The 16,557-nt window shown below is 39.1% G+C and overlaps 2 protein-coding genes across 2 annotated transcripts in view; both read right to left on the reverse strand.

The window, feature by feature from the left end:
• The window catches only part of LOC134637093 (focal adhesion kinase 1-like), a 63,911-nt gene extending 62,320 nt beyond the window's left edge, over window positions 1-1,591 (reverse strand). Inside the window, exon 1 of the mRNA XM_063487433.1 lies at window positions 1,386-1,591. The gene's annotated coding sequence lies outside the window, so the exon portion shown is untranslated. The remainder of the gene's footprint in view (window positions 1-1,385) is intronic.
• A 2,548-nt stretch (window positions 1,592-4,139) lies between these two features.
• On the reverse strand, window positions 4,140-8,680 carry LOC134636401 (protein NDRG1-like). The gene is made up of 12 exons (XM_063486364.1): window positions 8,503-8,680; window positions 8,068-8,173; window positions 7,285-7,405; window positions 7,091-7,153; window positions 6,940-7,000; window positions 6,632-6,718; window positions 6,406-6,462; window positions 6,050-6,216; window positions 5,770-5,869; window positions 5,598-5,633; window positions 5,468-5,519; window positions 4,140-5,178 (listed from the first exon to the last, which is right to left on the reverse strand). The coding sequence occupies exons 1-12, from the start codon at window positions 8,551-8,553 to the stop codon at window positions 4,952-4,954; spliced, it is 1,128 nt and encodes a 375-aa protein (XP_063342434.1). The 5' UTR covers window positions 8,554-8,680; the 3' UTR covers window positions 4,140-4,951.
• Window positions 8,681-16,557: the final 7,877 nt, after the last annotated feature.

The following is a 16,557-nucleotide window of genomic DNA, read 5'->3' on the forward strand; positions in this document are numbered from 1 at the left end:
ACCCACCATCACTAAAGAAAGGGATAAGGGAAAAAAATCTATCCAGTATCCGAAGTGTTGTTTCCCTATTCATGCATCTTCATCTCAGTGGAAGTAACAAGAGAAAAGGTGAGGAGACCAAGCAGCAGACACGGAAACAAAGCCATTCCTTTCCCTTTCAAGCATCACTTCTACAAATAAAAACTCATGCACGATCATCACGTGTGCACAATTTTTCAGGATAATGAAAAATGTGTTTGATATGCAGTCAAAAACAGAGAAGTGAAAAAAAAACATCAACTGCTGCACTGGTGGGATGTGCACTCGAGCAAACATTAATGAGTGCTTTAATAGTATCTACACAGAAAGGCATCCGCTGGAAGGGAAATTGTACCAGAAACTGACATTTCTTGATAATTCACTAAGAAAAAAAAAAGTGGTCATATCCCTTTTTCAGGAGAGAAGTATATTCCATGTCAAGCATGGTTATTTTGTCCATGATCACATCATAATATCTGCGAACACACTTTGGTTTCCTGACCCAGTGGTTTTTGCTGCTAGAGGATGTTTGCAGGGATGTGATCTGGGGTAACAGCCACATAAAGGCAGGAAACAAGACAGCAAAGCATCAGGAAAACAGACATCTGTAGGAGACAAGTCAGGGCAGCCTGGATTCAAAAAACCCTGAAATCAAAAAAGCAAATAACTGACAAACCCTCAACCACAGAGCTGCTGGCACTAAGCTGTGAACCAGGTTTAATTCTGTCAGGTTTACCATTATGCATAAATTTCTGTTTAATCCCATCAAGCACGCTCACGAATGATTTGTGGCCCTAAAAAACACACAAAAAACCCCACAGGATCTGCTCAAATATTAATCCATTTCAGTCGGCCTAGTTCAGTGATCAGTGTGCAATATTGAGGTTGACAAGGCAGCAAACAGCCCCCAAAACACTTGAGACATTCAGGTTTAAGTAAAGGCTGTCTCCCCCTTTTGTCTCCAAACCATTGCCTGCAAAAGATAAGTCTCAGTGTGAGCCACTCATTGCTCAACAAAACACAGCTGTTTTGCAAAGGCGTTGTTGCTCCGCATGACAGAAATCCTGCCTGGTTTGGACCTTTGCACCCACCGGAGAAACACAGAGGGGTGGTTTCGGCCACTGCACCACTGTCTGTCTGTTAGGAATACAAATTACTCCGCCGTGTATAAAACGACTTGTAATTCACATCAGCTAATTCACTCTAAACCCTCATGCCAGCTCCTAAAAACACACCCACACCTAAGTGCATTGTCGTTAACCCCCATTGTCTGTGTGTGTGTATGTTACCCCCTTTAATGCTAAGCTAGCTAAGCTAACCCAGGGCTATTCCCACTCAGTTCGCCCCCAAGAGGGATCAATACTCACCCGCTTCAGCCCTGGAGCCCGACCGCACCTACTTTCCGTAACCGGACACCTTATCCAGCCAGCGCGTCTGAATTTTATTAGCACATCCACTGATAATAGGAACCGGCTAGATGGATGTCTCTGCGCTCCAGGTCCCTCTCCCCCGTCTGTTTTTGTCCACAACAGCGCCGTGCCCGGTAGTCGGTGTCCACTGACGCTAGCTGTTAGCACTGCTGCTGCCTCTGCTGCTGCTGCTGGAGGCGCCTGATCCTTTACAACATGGCTGCAGCTGGCAGGGCTCATTGACAGGAGGAGAGGGGCCCTACGTGTCCATGCCTGCATCAAGGGACCCCAAATCTTTCTGCATATGAGATCCAGATTTTGGAGTACTACACTATCCCCCTATTTATTTTGTCACATGAAGAAAAAAATGGCACAGGAGAGTAAAACCGCCTTATATTGTACATGTTCTGAGATTTTGATTCTTTCTTGCAGTTGGTTCTGGTTAATAGGACATCCAAACAATAGCACTTCATGAAATTACTGTATATATGGTTGCTGACGGGCTCTATTTTAGACATAAACATTAGAAATCAAACACTGAGTCCTCGCCAAATCTGGCTAAAGTATGTGCACACACTGAAGTACACCTTTATTTGATTTTAAGATTTAAGAGGTGCATGTGTCTGTGTGTGTGTCGGGAGGGACTCTCAGAGCAGGATGAAATAAAGCTGTCATTGCCACTATCAAATTGCAACACTGTTTGTCTGTAACCGTGAGTCTTTGCTTCTTCACTGAATAAAAAGATGTACAGTGAGTTTCACAAATGTATGTCAGTGCTGATGAAAGCTTTAAGTATTTTGTATTTTCATAGTGGAACACACTACACAGAGGAACAGTAAAATAAAGGACACAGCGAACCTACAGCCGTGCTAGAGCTCATGTTTAAATTAAATCTTAAGAGATTTATGTCATACATTATTCATCATTGTTTTATGATGTAAGGCAAACAAAAGAGGTCTTGAAATAAAGATACCCCCCCCCCCCCCAAACACACACACACACACACACACACACACACACACACACACACACACACACACACACACACACACACACACACACAATTATTAACTTTGATGCTGGCTGCTTTGTTTTCCTCTAACTGTGTATCTCCACTGTCTCTCAGCCAAAGCCCAAAACAATCCATCTACTCACACAGCTCCCCCCCTCCTCACACATACAGTCCCACCTACACATCTACTACATTCATGCATGCAGCCAGCTTATGCCCATGCAAACACACATTCATGCAGACACATTCTGAATACAGAGATTATTTTTATCCACGCACACGTGTGATGCAAATTATGATGCAAGAGACACTGACACTTGGATTAATTCACAATGCCATGATTATGTGGCAGCGCAGCCCACATATGCACGTCACACACCTTGGCATCTACTGGGACAAAAACATTGTGCTTAATCTAAAAGGAATTGTAAGAAGGTTAAGGCTTTGTATAACACATACATTTCTGCTGTGTTATTGACTGGTAGAAAGTCAAATCACAGTTTAATTGACTGGTTTCAGAAAAAAACCCTGCTGCAGTGGCCAAATAAATGCATTTATATTGTATAAAATATTTGGCTTGTAAAATAATGACTGGCAGTTGTTTGAATAGAAATACATATCATTACAATTTGTTACCAGATTTAAAAGGGTTATTTAAAAAGAATCACATTTAAAACTGTGTCCAATTCTTTCCAGCTTCCCCTCTTATTCACTTTAGCTCTGCTTTGCACATAATTTCTTGTGCAAACAATAAAAAATACCCCCCCCCCCCCCCCCCCGAAAAAAACAACAACAAAAAAACAAAAAAACAAAAAAAAAAACCCAGCCATAACACTGAGATTGAAGAGTAATGTTAAAACCCAAGTATGTGATGAAGGATGACTCTATGTGACTGATTTCAATGCAGCTCTTTTAGACAGTACAGTCTGTTAGGATTGTGTGTGGCTGCATAAACCTGAGTGGTGCCTGACTGCAGATGATATCAGAGTAAAAGAGGAGGTACAGGCTTCCATCTAGTGGTACATTTGAAGAAGCGCTATATAAATTATCATGAGTTCTTAGGATTTATTACAATCTTATAAATATCTTGTTATTTAGGCAACAAGCTGAATCACAGAAAAGACACATTTGGCATCAAAGGCATTCTTTTTTGTAACACATGCAATTTAAAATCCCCCCAGTGTCTTTTTGTACTTAAATAGAGCAGTTTAGGTACTAAGAATTGCACATAGTATTGTCAGATTCTTGGTGAGGGATTTAAAAAGTACAACCTTGTCAAAGTACTTGTCAAAACTCGCTGTGTAACTTGAGCTCAGACTGGATGTTTGTGACTCAGTTGTGTTATCACAAAAGTCACTAGGCTCACTTCTTTCTGTTTCCATACTCTTAGCTTTTTGCATGCACAAACTTGTGACATTCACATTCGACCAGCATGATTAATCAGATTTCAAGCTGCATTTTTTTAGTAGTAGTCTCACCGAAGAGCCGTAAATAGGATTACAGTAACAGTTACCCTGAATTACAAGTGATGCTGTGAACAGTGATTCTTTACATAAATGGTCGACAGAGTGCAATATTTTATCAGAAATTTTATTGATTGTTGGTATCTGGCTGTACTTATGGCTGTTTTTGTATTTAGGGATTTCAATGTAATATTTTATAGTGTGCTTAGAGAAATAATTATTCACTGACACCACAAAAAAGTTTAAATTGTGCTTTAATATTATAAATATAAAGTGCTAAACAAATATAAAGTGCTTTAATATTTGAACTTAATGTAAAACTTCTTACTAAAGCGTTAGCATTTTGTGAACTACAGTGAATATTCATGGTATTTTCCCATAGTTAATAATACACTGCTGTCATAGCTGCATATAATCAACATACATTCCTGGTAATAAACATGCAACTGTTGCACCAGCTAATCCATATTTCTACATCTTTATTATCTCTATAGTGAATACACTTCAAGTTTTAGTGAATACATTCAGATTGTATATACTTCTCATGTACTGTATTTGATAATAAATATCAGTAAATAAGGAACTCTTATCCAAACCAAGGACGCCTGCAGCAGAAATTGTGGTAAAAGGTCAGTGTCAGAGGGAACACTCATGAACAGAGACATGAATAGAGACAGAGTGAAATGGATGAAGGTAAAGAAAGAGAAATTGAAGGACAAAGAGACAGAGACATGTAAGAATAGTTCAGTTCAGTATACAGGGAAAGAGGCTTAGGAAATGATAATGAAGTATGAGTGACTAGGAAGAGAGTAGAGTAGTGAAGGTTTAAGAACGTACAGAGTGGAAATTTGAGAGAGAATGGGGGGATGGAGAAAGTCACATGGAAGCATATCCAGTGGCCTTTCAGGCAGAGATAGTGCAGATGAAAGGGCATAACTGGACGATGATGGCCAGAGATGGGAAAGTTAAGAAGACTGTGAGATACACCTGGGTAGTTATGATGAGGTAAAATTTGTATTAAGTGCATGAGGCTTAGAAGTGCCTGTGCTCTAGCATGCCACTTCGGTGGCCTTTGAGACACTCTGGTTCACACTGGAAATACTATCCATGGAAACATCAGTGTGAGAGCGTACACGCTTCTCGTCGTTGCTGTGTGAACTTCTTTGGCTACGTTGCAGCTCGTTGGTATGTGCTCGGCTTCGTGGGCCATCCAAGGACATAAGACTTGAACTGGACGTTGTCCGTGAGCGAAGTCTGGTCATGCTGGCACTGGACACTGTAGAGGAAGAAGAGCAGAGTCCTTTTATTATACTGTTTGAGCCTTTCAGTGAGCAGTAGTCTCCTCTGACACATTCAGAGGTGGTTCTTGTTAAAAAAATGAGATTTCAGGAAAGTTATATGAATTAATTTTTTGCTCATTGCTATTTCAGAACATTGCCTTGACCTATATAAAATCCAGCTACTAAATTAGTGACTTAATGAAATAAAGACCATCACGAACAGGGAATTGAGATATTGAATTAAATGCTGTCATCATTAATGGTTGGCGGTTCATTATCACTTACAATATCCCATGCCCTGGATGAAATATTTGAAGGCTTCAATCACTTTTGCTGGCTGTGGAGAGAAAGATCATAACTATTAGGAGAGAATTTACATTATTCTCAAAGCAGCCAGTAAAATATGTTTTCACACCTGATCCACTTGAGGAAGCCCTCCACAGTCCGACATCTAGAGGAGGACGAATGAGAAAGAAATATTCATGATTCAATCTAAGGTTATGAACTTATCAGCACCACAGTTTTAAATAAAATACATCAAATATTGCACGTGTGTTTATTTTTGAGTCAACCAGTTATCCAGTTACCTTAAGCAGTGTAGTTTTGGTGGGGTTGAGCTTAGAGTTGCAGTCCACCACAGCATCCACAGCTGGAGAATTATCTCCTACAATGAGCAGAGTGGAGCACCTACACACCAACAGGAAGATGAAACAGTCAGAGAGACTAAACATATGGTTGGGATTGACTTGGCCTGTTGCAAAGATGCAAGCCTGTGATGGGCAAATGACAGAATTAAAAGAGGTGATTTTGTAGAAGGGTCATTAAATAAGTAAAAGATTCTGTATGAAGACGAATGGTTTTACAAACTTGAGAGTCCTGACGTTGATGTTTCCTCCAGGAACGGGTCTTTCCACCTCAAGAGCGTTGCGTTGGTTGTAGGAGCGGAAGAACTGATTGACATTGGCCTGGTTCATTGTTGTTGTGATGCGGTGGCGGTATGTGGCGATGAGGTCGTGATTGGTCAGGATTTCATCCTATAAGTCAGAGACAGATGTTCTGTATTTAGCAGTTGCTGTGTATATATCTTAAGTCATCTTCATATTTTAATTAAAATAAATATATTTAATATATATTATGTATTACTTCATCTTATAATGAGCATTTCAGTTTTTCTTCTAAGGCTAACTAAAATTAAACACTGTAGAAAAGGCTTGACAACTTGCCTTTCCAAACAAGTGTGCGATGATAGTGTCTGGTAGAGTCTGGGTCCATCCAGTGAGCTGTAACACAGTTTCACCAGGTGAAACTACCTTCATTTAGTAATCTTTAATGCATTGACATTAGGGCTGTTTAAGAACAATTGAAAATGGGAACAATGAAAAAATGTTTCATTGCAGCCGGTGTAAAAATGAATCAAATTTAGGTTGTATCTGACTACATATTGTCTACCTTGGTTGCAAAAGTATCCATTAAGCCTTCAGCATTGGGGTTGATATTGATCAGAACCAATCCATCCACCAAATCAGGGTGATTCAGCTGCATGCACAGATGAAAAGATCTGACTCTGTTAGTCTACATCAGCCACAAAAGAATTTAAAGTACTCCCAACATCTCCGATTCAAGACATGTCTAACTGTATCTTTGTAACTTGACTCAAAGAGCAAAGATCCGCATAGAGAAGCCCAGAAGATCAACAACAAAAATGGCAAACTATGCATAAAACCTGCTTTATTTATTTTTAAAAGATTCAGACTCACAGCAAATCTAGCCAGGATGCATGCTCCCGCTCCCACTCCCAAACCAATTACACTACGCAACCTGCAAAACACACAGCCAAAGATTAACTGGTCCAGATTTAAATCAGAGGTGAATCCAAGTAAACTCTAAGGAGTGTCAGGTCTGTCTTACCCAAAGTGTTTGAGGACAGAAGGCAGTGCTTCAGACAGTTGGTCCATGGTAGGGTAGGTGTAACTGAGGGGTCAAAAGTCAGTTTTCCCATCAGCATTCACTGGATCTCATATCAAATAATTTTACAATCCCATCATTAATTCTTAAAATACATATGTGGTGTGAGAAATGGGTAATGAAGACCATCTACTAACCCAGCAGGCAGAGTTTTGGCTACCTCATGCTGTCCTGGTGCTTCAACGTGACAAACAGGAAAATGTCTGATGATTTCGTGCATGTCCTGATGGTTGAACAGAGTCTCAAAACAGGACTTGTCTGCGGCAAGAAAACACAAAAATGGCACTGTTAAGTGGTAAAGATTTTAAATATAAGAAAAAATAAGAAGACAAGTTAACAATTTGTAGACACTTTAGAAAGTGTGAAACAGGCCCTTACATGATAAAGCCAACATGCTGTGGTCCAGATACAAAAATAGATTAGAAATGGAAACATGTTTGGACATCATTATATTTAAACCAGCGGTCCCCAACCTTTTTTGCGCCACGGACCAGTTTATGCCCGACAATATTTTCACGGACCGGCCTTTAAGGTGTCGCGGATAAATACAACAAAATAAAACTAGTACCGGTACCGAAAAAAAGAAGATTTATTCATAACACACGTGAAAAGACCCAGGAAAACCGAGTTAACGATAAAAACGATAACAAAATAACGCTGAAAACCGATAAAAACCCTGAAAACCATACATTTCACACCTGAGCCTCAACTCTCGCGGCCCGGTACCAAACGACTCACGGACCGGTACCGGTCCGAGGCCCGGGGGTTGGGGACCGCTGATTTAAACAACTTCAGCTTTTTGCTCCAGGGATTTCCACCTTCATTTATTTCTGTCCTTTGGTATTTAGATGTATTCTATTTATTTTGAGGATATAGCGATGACGAAAACTGTACTGCTGGGGCTGAGAGCTGCTACTTACGGTTCAGTCCAACATCATGAAAGGTCAGAATTGCAGGGTGATTTGCCTTTAGTGTCCCGGTCATGATACAATGGACATTCCCATACTGAGTCTCTAGATGCTCCTCCTGAAACAAAGATGCATCAAAGAAGAGTCCAAATCTAGAACTAGTATTCTGTATAAGTTACCCACAAATTAAAACATGCTAAATATAGCCAGGATCTCCTCAAAGTGCTTTACTAGTATAGCCTAAAAGCATATGATATCAATATAAAAGTCATTAAATTTGCACTGCAATCGCAGCAGATTTACCCCTAACCTCCTAAAACCTGAGCTCTTGTTCTGGCATGCATGGGATGCAACAGATCTATGTTGAGCAGAATGAGGTATAATGTGCAGAAATGCAAACAGGGTCTCAAGAAGTTGAGGTTATCCAAATTTCTCTATGATACTCACAGTGATTTGGGGGTTGAAGACAGAGTCACAGTCATTCTCCTCCAGAACCATGGCTGCTGTTGCAGAGGAACGTCCCTTAAACTCTTTATAATTTTTTTTCTTTTTCCTTGTTAGTATATCTGGATATTTCTGTAGTCAGATACCATGTGAGAGTTGGAGCTCTTTGTGACACACTGTGTGTTTGAGCTGGTTTTTATATCCTCTGACTCTGATCTGTTTTTTAAGCCCTGACCGCAACCTGGTTCACACGTGACCGAGTGGACCTTCCTTTTTTAATCTGACCTCAGGCTGCTGTGCTTCCACAGAACCAGCACAGGATTTGTACAAGGAATTATCCCCAACAGTTGCCCTGCAAAATCAAAACTTAACTTATCTTTAAGTGTCATTGCATCGCAATCAGAAATATTACATGCAAGCAAGTTAGAGTTGATCCTATGATTTTCAATTTTAATTGAGTTATGTTTTTTTTCTGGGATTTTAGTACACATCTTTTTAAAACTTTGAATATGTGATTTACTTTTTGTACAATTGTAAGTGAAATGTAATAAAACAACTCTTAAATCTGACCCATAGGAAGCTTGATAGACTGAAATAAATTCATAATAATAATAAAAAAGTGCTGTGAGGCATCACTGGAATCACAGCACCTTCAGACGTGAGCTGAGCAGGTCAGCTGTTTAATCTCAGTGAGCCATCTGTTTCTCACAGCAAAGCAGTCTGCTCTCCGTCGCTAAGCTTGACCCTTCTGTTAATGCAGGGTATTATGATTTAATGCTGATAGCTGCTCTGAACTCAGCATGTCATGTAGAACTTGCAAAGACCTGCAGCTAAAATGATCTCCAGTGGCCTATAATTTCAGTCCTCTCAATAAAAACATCCAACAAACATCTTTTACCAAATCAATCCATGCTAAGCTTGAAATATTTAGATAGCCTAAAGTCGCTGCAAGAGTTCATCTGAGAACAGTACCTTTTAATTTGATCTCAGTGGAACTTTAAAGCGCTTTAAGAGAGATACTTTCAACCTCTCCTATATTCAAAAAGAATCACCAGAAGAGATGGCTCCACATGTTGGATTGGGGAGCTACCCGACTGGGGATTAGTGCCTCTTCCTGGGATTGAACCAGGGATTTTTTGCTTGTTGGGCAAAAGTCTAAACCAAACATGAGGATAAAATCAGATGTGATCCTTCGAGAAAAACAGAGAAGACAAATGTGAAATTCTAAATTCCATGAATATGTGCCTCCAATTTTACATATCAAATTTCTGGTTTTACAAAAACAGCAGCAAATTTAAAATCTGCTTAAAAATAAGTCTGCCATTTTTTCAGGTCTGTTTCAGCAAATATTATTATTCTTAAAAGAAAATATTTACATATCAATGCTGCATGTACTGTGAACCGTGTGTTTCTGAAGATGTAGATTAAAAATCAACACATTAAATATGCTATCCTTTTTTCTGTTTGGGTGTTTTGAGGGATTTCTGGCTACCTAATGATTAAGACAAACTCTATCATTAAAATCTTTTTTGATGCTATGCATCAGATATCAGATATTTGTGCTGCAGCGTATTTACTAACAATCTGAGCAGTTCATTGAGAAAATGCAGTATCATATCTTGGCTTACAGCTGGTTTTAACAGTACTGTACATGATGTATTTTACTGGTACACATCAATCTTGACTTTCATACTACTATATGGTCCAGATAACAAATAATATTGTATTATATACTACTTCTTTTCTTTCAAGGAAAAAAAAACCTTCATTATATTATAATGAACTGAAAATGTGAGGTACACAATGTAGACTGAATTTTCTCATGATGGCAAAAAGTCAGAAGTTTCTGGATTAGCTTTAGAAAATCATTTCTGGTTAAAGACGAATCCTTTCATCTTGACTTTGCAAACCATGACGAAGTGCATCATATTTGCAAAGTTGATAAAACTCAAATATGCAATTAGAGAACGACAGAGGAACGACATAGGTACCTGGGATACTTCCCAGACAGTAACAGCTGGTTGAACGGAAGTAGAACAGACTGTATCGTGACTGCCTTCTTTAGGAGATATTACCACCACTGCTTTAACCATACACACAGAGCCAGATGAGAGCTGTGTGCACAGGAGATTTAATCCATTTAGTGGTGAGTGAAGAGTAGAAGGCAGCAGATGGGTCTTACCCAGCTTCACGTCACTGTGAAGTCAAAATATCAAAATGTGAACCCTGGCTAAGCTCTGCCCTGCTAGCCTATTTCTCCACTTACCACTGGCACATATACTAGTGCTTATCAAAATAGAGTAAGTGACTGTATAGGAACAAAGATAACATGAAATTGTTTTAGCAGTTAACTATTCAAAAGTGGGTTGAAGAAGTAAATGTACATAGCTGGGTGAAACTACTGAAAAATGCAAACTACATTTCTTATTAGATGTACAGTAGTTCACTTTTCTATGTTAGATATGCAACTTCAAAATCAAAAGATAAAGCAGATTTTACACAGTTTGCAGTGTATCCTGCAAACCAGATCATCATAATCTTTATTCCGTGCTATAAAGACTTTCAGATTTCACGACCTTATTCAAAGTTTTTGGGCAATCAGGAGAAACATGCAGGGTAGGAGGTGTGGTACATCTCAGATAATGGCACAATGTCCAGCTGACTGAGTGAGCAGGCAAATGGCTGTATGTGACTGTAGCCACTGGTGCTATTATTGCTACTTGCGATTCAAAAGAATATGTATAAACAAAAAAATATTTAAATAAAATATAATTAAATATTTCTAGCTATTTACAATGTCTGTTCAGTGTTTTACAAATAACGCTTTTGCTGCTGCCAAATACATTAGATTATTAATTAAAATGAAATGTTTTTGCTGACTTGTGATTCTTTTAAAAGGTATTAGTTGAATTAGTTACGCAGTTTTAAAACATTATAGATCAGTGTTTAAACTTTACTGGGCATGGGGACAAAAATACAATTTGTGTTTTTAAGCCAACTGTGGAAAACATAAAGTAGTTGTAGATATTGTTGTTTCTTATTTTTGTATATGTCATATGAAACTTGTTTTCATTCACTTTTAATGGAAAAAGGAAAAAAAAGTGCACTAGATCTGCCCTACAATCATCAGTTCCCTGCAGAGTCCACTAGATGGAGTGCCATTGCAATCTTCTGGATGCTGTTTCGTCAAACGCCATTATGAAGAAGAAGGCCAGCTTCACCTTTCTTTATTTTTCACCTGATAAACCTCTAACACCCCGTTCTCAATACCCTGTTATTAGTTTGTGTGGATGCTCTGCGTTCGTCTGTGTGACTTCTACACACTAACTGCCTTTAAATGCATTTTAAACGTTTGGGGAAGAAATTTGAATTTTTATTCGCTTTGATAATCACCTGTGGGCGTGTCTGCTAAAACACAGACGGGAGATGAGGTGAGATGGAAAGCGAGTTTATGAAAGGAAAGAAATCTCGGCATATGGTGAAGTAGCTGTTCAGTCACAAGTATCCCCACACTTCCATCTTCACTGCTTCGCCTCAGGGCACCAGTGTCACACGCAGAGACGCTAAATAAGCACATTAACGTCCTATTGCTGATAATTGGTTGTCACGGTAACCGTTAAGTCTGCAGGTGAAAGTCTTGCTGTCCGACTCTCAGCTTTCAAAACACTCTAATTATACACACAGCAGCTGCTGCCGCTTGCCACACGCTCAGCTGCGTGTGCGCATGTGTGTTTTTCTTGTTTAGACGTGATTGTGAGGGAGCACTCGGTGCGTGGATGTTTACGTGCAAAACCACACATTACCCTTTCGATGCCAGTTCTAAGAGTATATGTGGTAGGATTTACATGACCAAACTTTTAAAACAAACAAGAATCCTCTGAAAGATGGATCCCGGTTAATACGAATAAGAAATGATTTATTTAACCCATATTTAGGAAATTTCTTTGTGAAAGCAATTTAAGTAGAAATATAAGTTTTGCAGTGTGTATATACTAATGTTTGTATTACATTCTATACTTATAAAGTAATATAAGTAGGCTGTATCATGAGTTTATTAAAGTATAAAGTCTGGCATGGTATGCCTTTGCGCTATTTCAAAGTCATTAACACACACTTGTTATGTGTGAAATATGGAGACTGATTACAGTTTAAGAGCTACAACTAATGGATGAAAGTACACTTCCTTTTCATATCCAGTTGCTTTTTTTAGCTGCTAACGGAATTGCATACGATTTCACACAGTGGCGGCATGAGTGGTGTGCCTGAGAGACAGATTTACAAACAGCTCCAGAGCAGGGGACCCACTTTGTTATTGTGTATATGAAGATGGTAAATCAGTGTAAGCTTGCCTGCACTCCCACTTCAGGCATTGATTATAAAAGAAGGATTAAGAACTAGACTTAATGGGACAGTCAAGTAGTCCAAAAGTGTGTTTATGAAAGATTAAACTCTTAGTAATTTGCAGATTTGCATGGGCTGATGTATGGATTTAACAGCTGTAAATATACTGCACGAACACAGTGTAATTGTGGTGCAATAACAGATGTCACATTAGTGGTAGTAAGTTTTTAACTTATTCATAAAATAGTTTTATAGCTTGCCCCCCCTCCCCCGCTTTTTTATTTATTCATTTATTTCACCAGACACAACAACAACAACAAATACAACAGGGTGAAACCAGAAGCTCCTGAGCCAGATTAGAGCTCCTCTGTGGAGGCCACACAAGATTTAAATGGAAACAAGTCATTGCGTAATTCCAAGAATCGCTTACCAGGAAAGATGTAGTGGAGCATTTACTCAAGCTTGTGAGGAATAACTAAGAAAAGCAACAACAACAACAACAACACTTCTTATTTAGGCACAATCACCACTGTGATCACCACAAAACTGTTTTTCTTTTAACTCAAGCAAACCTCCCAGCATCTGCCACTATAACAGCTAGAATTCATATTAAAATTGTAAATAGGTTAAAAATTTTAACAAAGCCCCATCAGTTCCCTCAGTTAACATATATTTGTATAAACATGTCTTTGAAATTAAAAAACTCACTTGCACTAGTGTCTACAGACACCTTCGATGTATACACGCACGCACACACACACACACACACACACACACACACACACACACACACACACACACACACACACACACACACACACACACACACACACACACACACACACGTTCAGCTATCTTAGTGAGGACCTTCATTGACATAATGGTTTCCCTAGCCCCTTACCCTAACCCTAACCATTAAAAATGAATGCCTAACTCTAACCCTAAACCTAACCATAACCTAATTGTAACCCTGACACTAAAACCACATTTTGAGCCTCAAAAAGGCCTTCAAACTTGTGAGGACCGGTGAGTGTGTCCTCACAAGTGACTGTTGGTTCTCACAAGTATAGTAGAATGCAGATTTTGGTCCTCACAAAGATAGCTAGACAGGAACACACACACACACACACACACTTATGAGATATTAAAAGTTGGATATGAGCAAAATAATAAATTATCTCCAGCCTGTGCATGGTGTACCCTCTTGCCCTATGACAGCAGGGGTGGGCTCCACCTTCCCAATGACCCTGAATTTGATAGGAGGTTAAGAAAATGGATGGATGCACACTTATTTATAATTACCTCGATCATGACCATCAGCAGTGCTTCTATTATTAAAGCAAGCCTTGAATACTTCCTTGTTATTTCCTTGTATCTTTGGGAAAGGAATTAGCGCTGAAGTCTTAGCAGGTCAGTGCTTTAATGAAACCGGGAGAGCGGACATGACCACTGCTCACAGTGTCCTTTGGGCTCCTCATAAAGCACAAGACTGTCAGGACTGACCTACTGAGTGTCAGCTCACATTTCCAGAAACCACTACATCAATGTCCATGCCAGCACACTCAGGTTTGTAGGATCAAAACAGATGGTCCCTGCAGAGCTGAATTTCCACAGGGTGATCTGACAGAGGAAGCCTTGAAAGGAGGACTACGTGGGTCTGAGAAACAATTAGAAGTGTCATCTCACAGGCACATTTTACTGGTACCACAAATGGGAGCCCAAATGAACCGAATTAAAATACGTTTCAGTGGAGAGGGACTGGATCAAGCGATCCGATACATGGTTCAGTGACTCTAAATTTCACAAATGATTTTAGAGTTATTTTGTATGGAACCGATGACTGTGATGATAATTTGCACTTGATTTTGAAAGAAATTTGTGGATCATAAGGCTCACAAAAAAGTAACAAAAATATTTACAAAAAGCAAAAGATTTACTCCCAAAAACTTCATAAAGATGTTTCCAGACGTACTCAACTCTCATTATTTTACATTAAACAGGGGAAACGAGAAAAAGATATAAAATGTGGCGGACAAAGGCATTATCGTAATTTACTAAATCTGTTCTGGAATATTATTTTCTGTACATTGAAAATTTCGGCAAAGATTCGCTAGATCGCATAATGCTGCATGATTTCTTTGCATTTATAACAAGATCCGAAAAAACAAAAAAGCATTTTCGGCATTTTGTCCTATTTGATGTTGAATAATGAATCACTGAATCTGTTACTAGGTTAATTTTGCTGTATACACTGAGACTTAAACACTGTCTGTATAGTCCAAGGCTACTTACACAGCTGCACTTTGTATCCCCTCATATCTCCCTTAGGTTATATCTTCAACACACTTCATTATCTATAGAAGTCACCTACTTTTACTTTGACTAAAATTGATGAAAGATTTTGTGCATTTCTGTTTCAGCTGCATTTGAGAATATTAAAAACATGTTTAATAGTACCAGTGTTGCTGGGTCAATGTTTTATAACCTGTGCTTTGACTGGAGGAAATAGTTTCTCTAATTCCACTCTAGGCTGGAAACAAGGAGCCTTGTTGTATTTCAAAACTTTAGTGAGTGCCTCTTCTCTGTACAGTCAAGAGGTTGTTAATTCAGCCTGAAAGTGTTGAAGCTGTTGCTGATGATATGTGGGAACATAAAAATGTCATACTAGCTTTTGGGGTATAAACTGCAAAATAAATGGTTTTGGTTTGGTTTTGCCAGAGTTTGTGTTAAAAGGGAGTTTTTCCTTCCCACTGTTGCCAAGTGGTCAGTTGATTGTTGGGGTTTTCTCTCTATTATTGTAGGGTCTTTGGAATGTACAAAGAGATGTTTGCAACACAAGCCCTGACTGAACAACAACCAGGTAAAAAAGTATTCTCCAGAACTGCTTGGGCTCTTGTAATAAACATGTGGTTGCATTTATGGTATAATCTGTAAAATCAAAAGTGAGATAACAGCAAACCATATTAAATAACAGATGACTACTTATCACCTTGATGCATGAAAAACAGCTCCAGCTCTGAGAAAACATTCACAACCCGAAAACTCATGCCCACTTTAACCACCAGGAACATTGAGATTTTTAATTTGACGAACTGGAAACAGTGTAAGTGGTACTTTAGCTAATTTTAGCAAGTGAGTGGTGTTTTTTTAAGCTCTCTGTGTGGGCGAACAGTCATGTTAACCACCTCTCAAAATGATTGATAGTGAGGTGAGGCCCTGGCTTGTTCTACTATAAAAAAGTATGGACCTGTGACTGCCTTGTGACTTGTTGGACTCACATTCTACACCTTGTAAATACAATTATCCTTTTTTCTCTCTTTTTTTTTTTGTATTTTTCTGGGCAAACACAGTGATGTGCTGACTTCACACTGTAGGCTGGCTGCAAGAAAACAATTCTTGGACTATTGTAACCCCAAAGAGAAAGTTAATTCCTACAAATGGGATCCACAGGTTGACTTGGCCAATCTGTCTGGTAGCTTAAAAGACCATCTATTTTTAGATGGTTCAGGGAGGGGAAGGCCGGGGGGATGGGGGGGGGGGGGGGGGGGGGGTGTGTCAATGAAGGGAGGGAAAACAAGAAAAAGTCCAGACAGATGTGACACTGCAGCAAATATTCATGAGACCACTCGTTTTATTTTATTTAAGGAGCATGATGTGAAAAAACTGTGACCATGGACTTTCCTGGTTGAACCAAGTAATCTTCAGCCACATTGAAAA

This window comes from Pelmatolapia mariae, linkage group LG10_11 (genome assembly GCF_036321145.2).
Source record: "Pelmatolapia mariae isolate MD_Pm_ZW linkage group LG10_11, Pm_UMD_F_2, whole genome shotgun sequence".
Classification (NCBI taxonomy): Eukaryota; Metazoa; Chordata; class Actinopteri; order Cichliformes; family Cichlidae; genus Pelmatolapia; species Pelmatolapia mariae.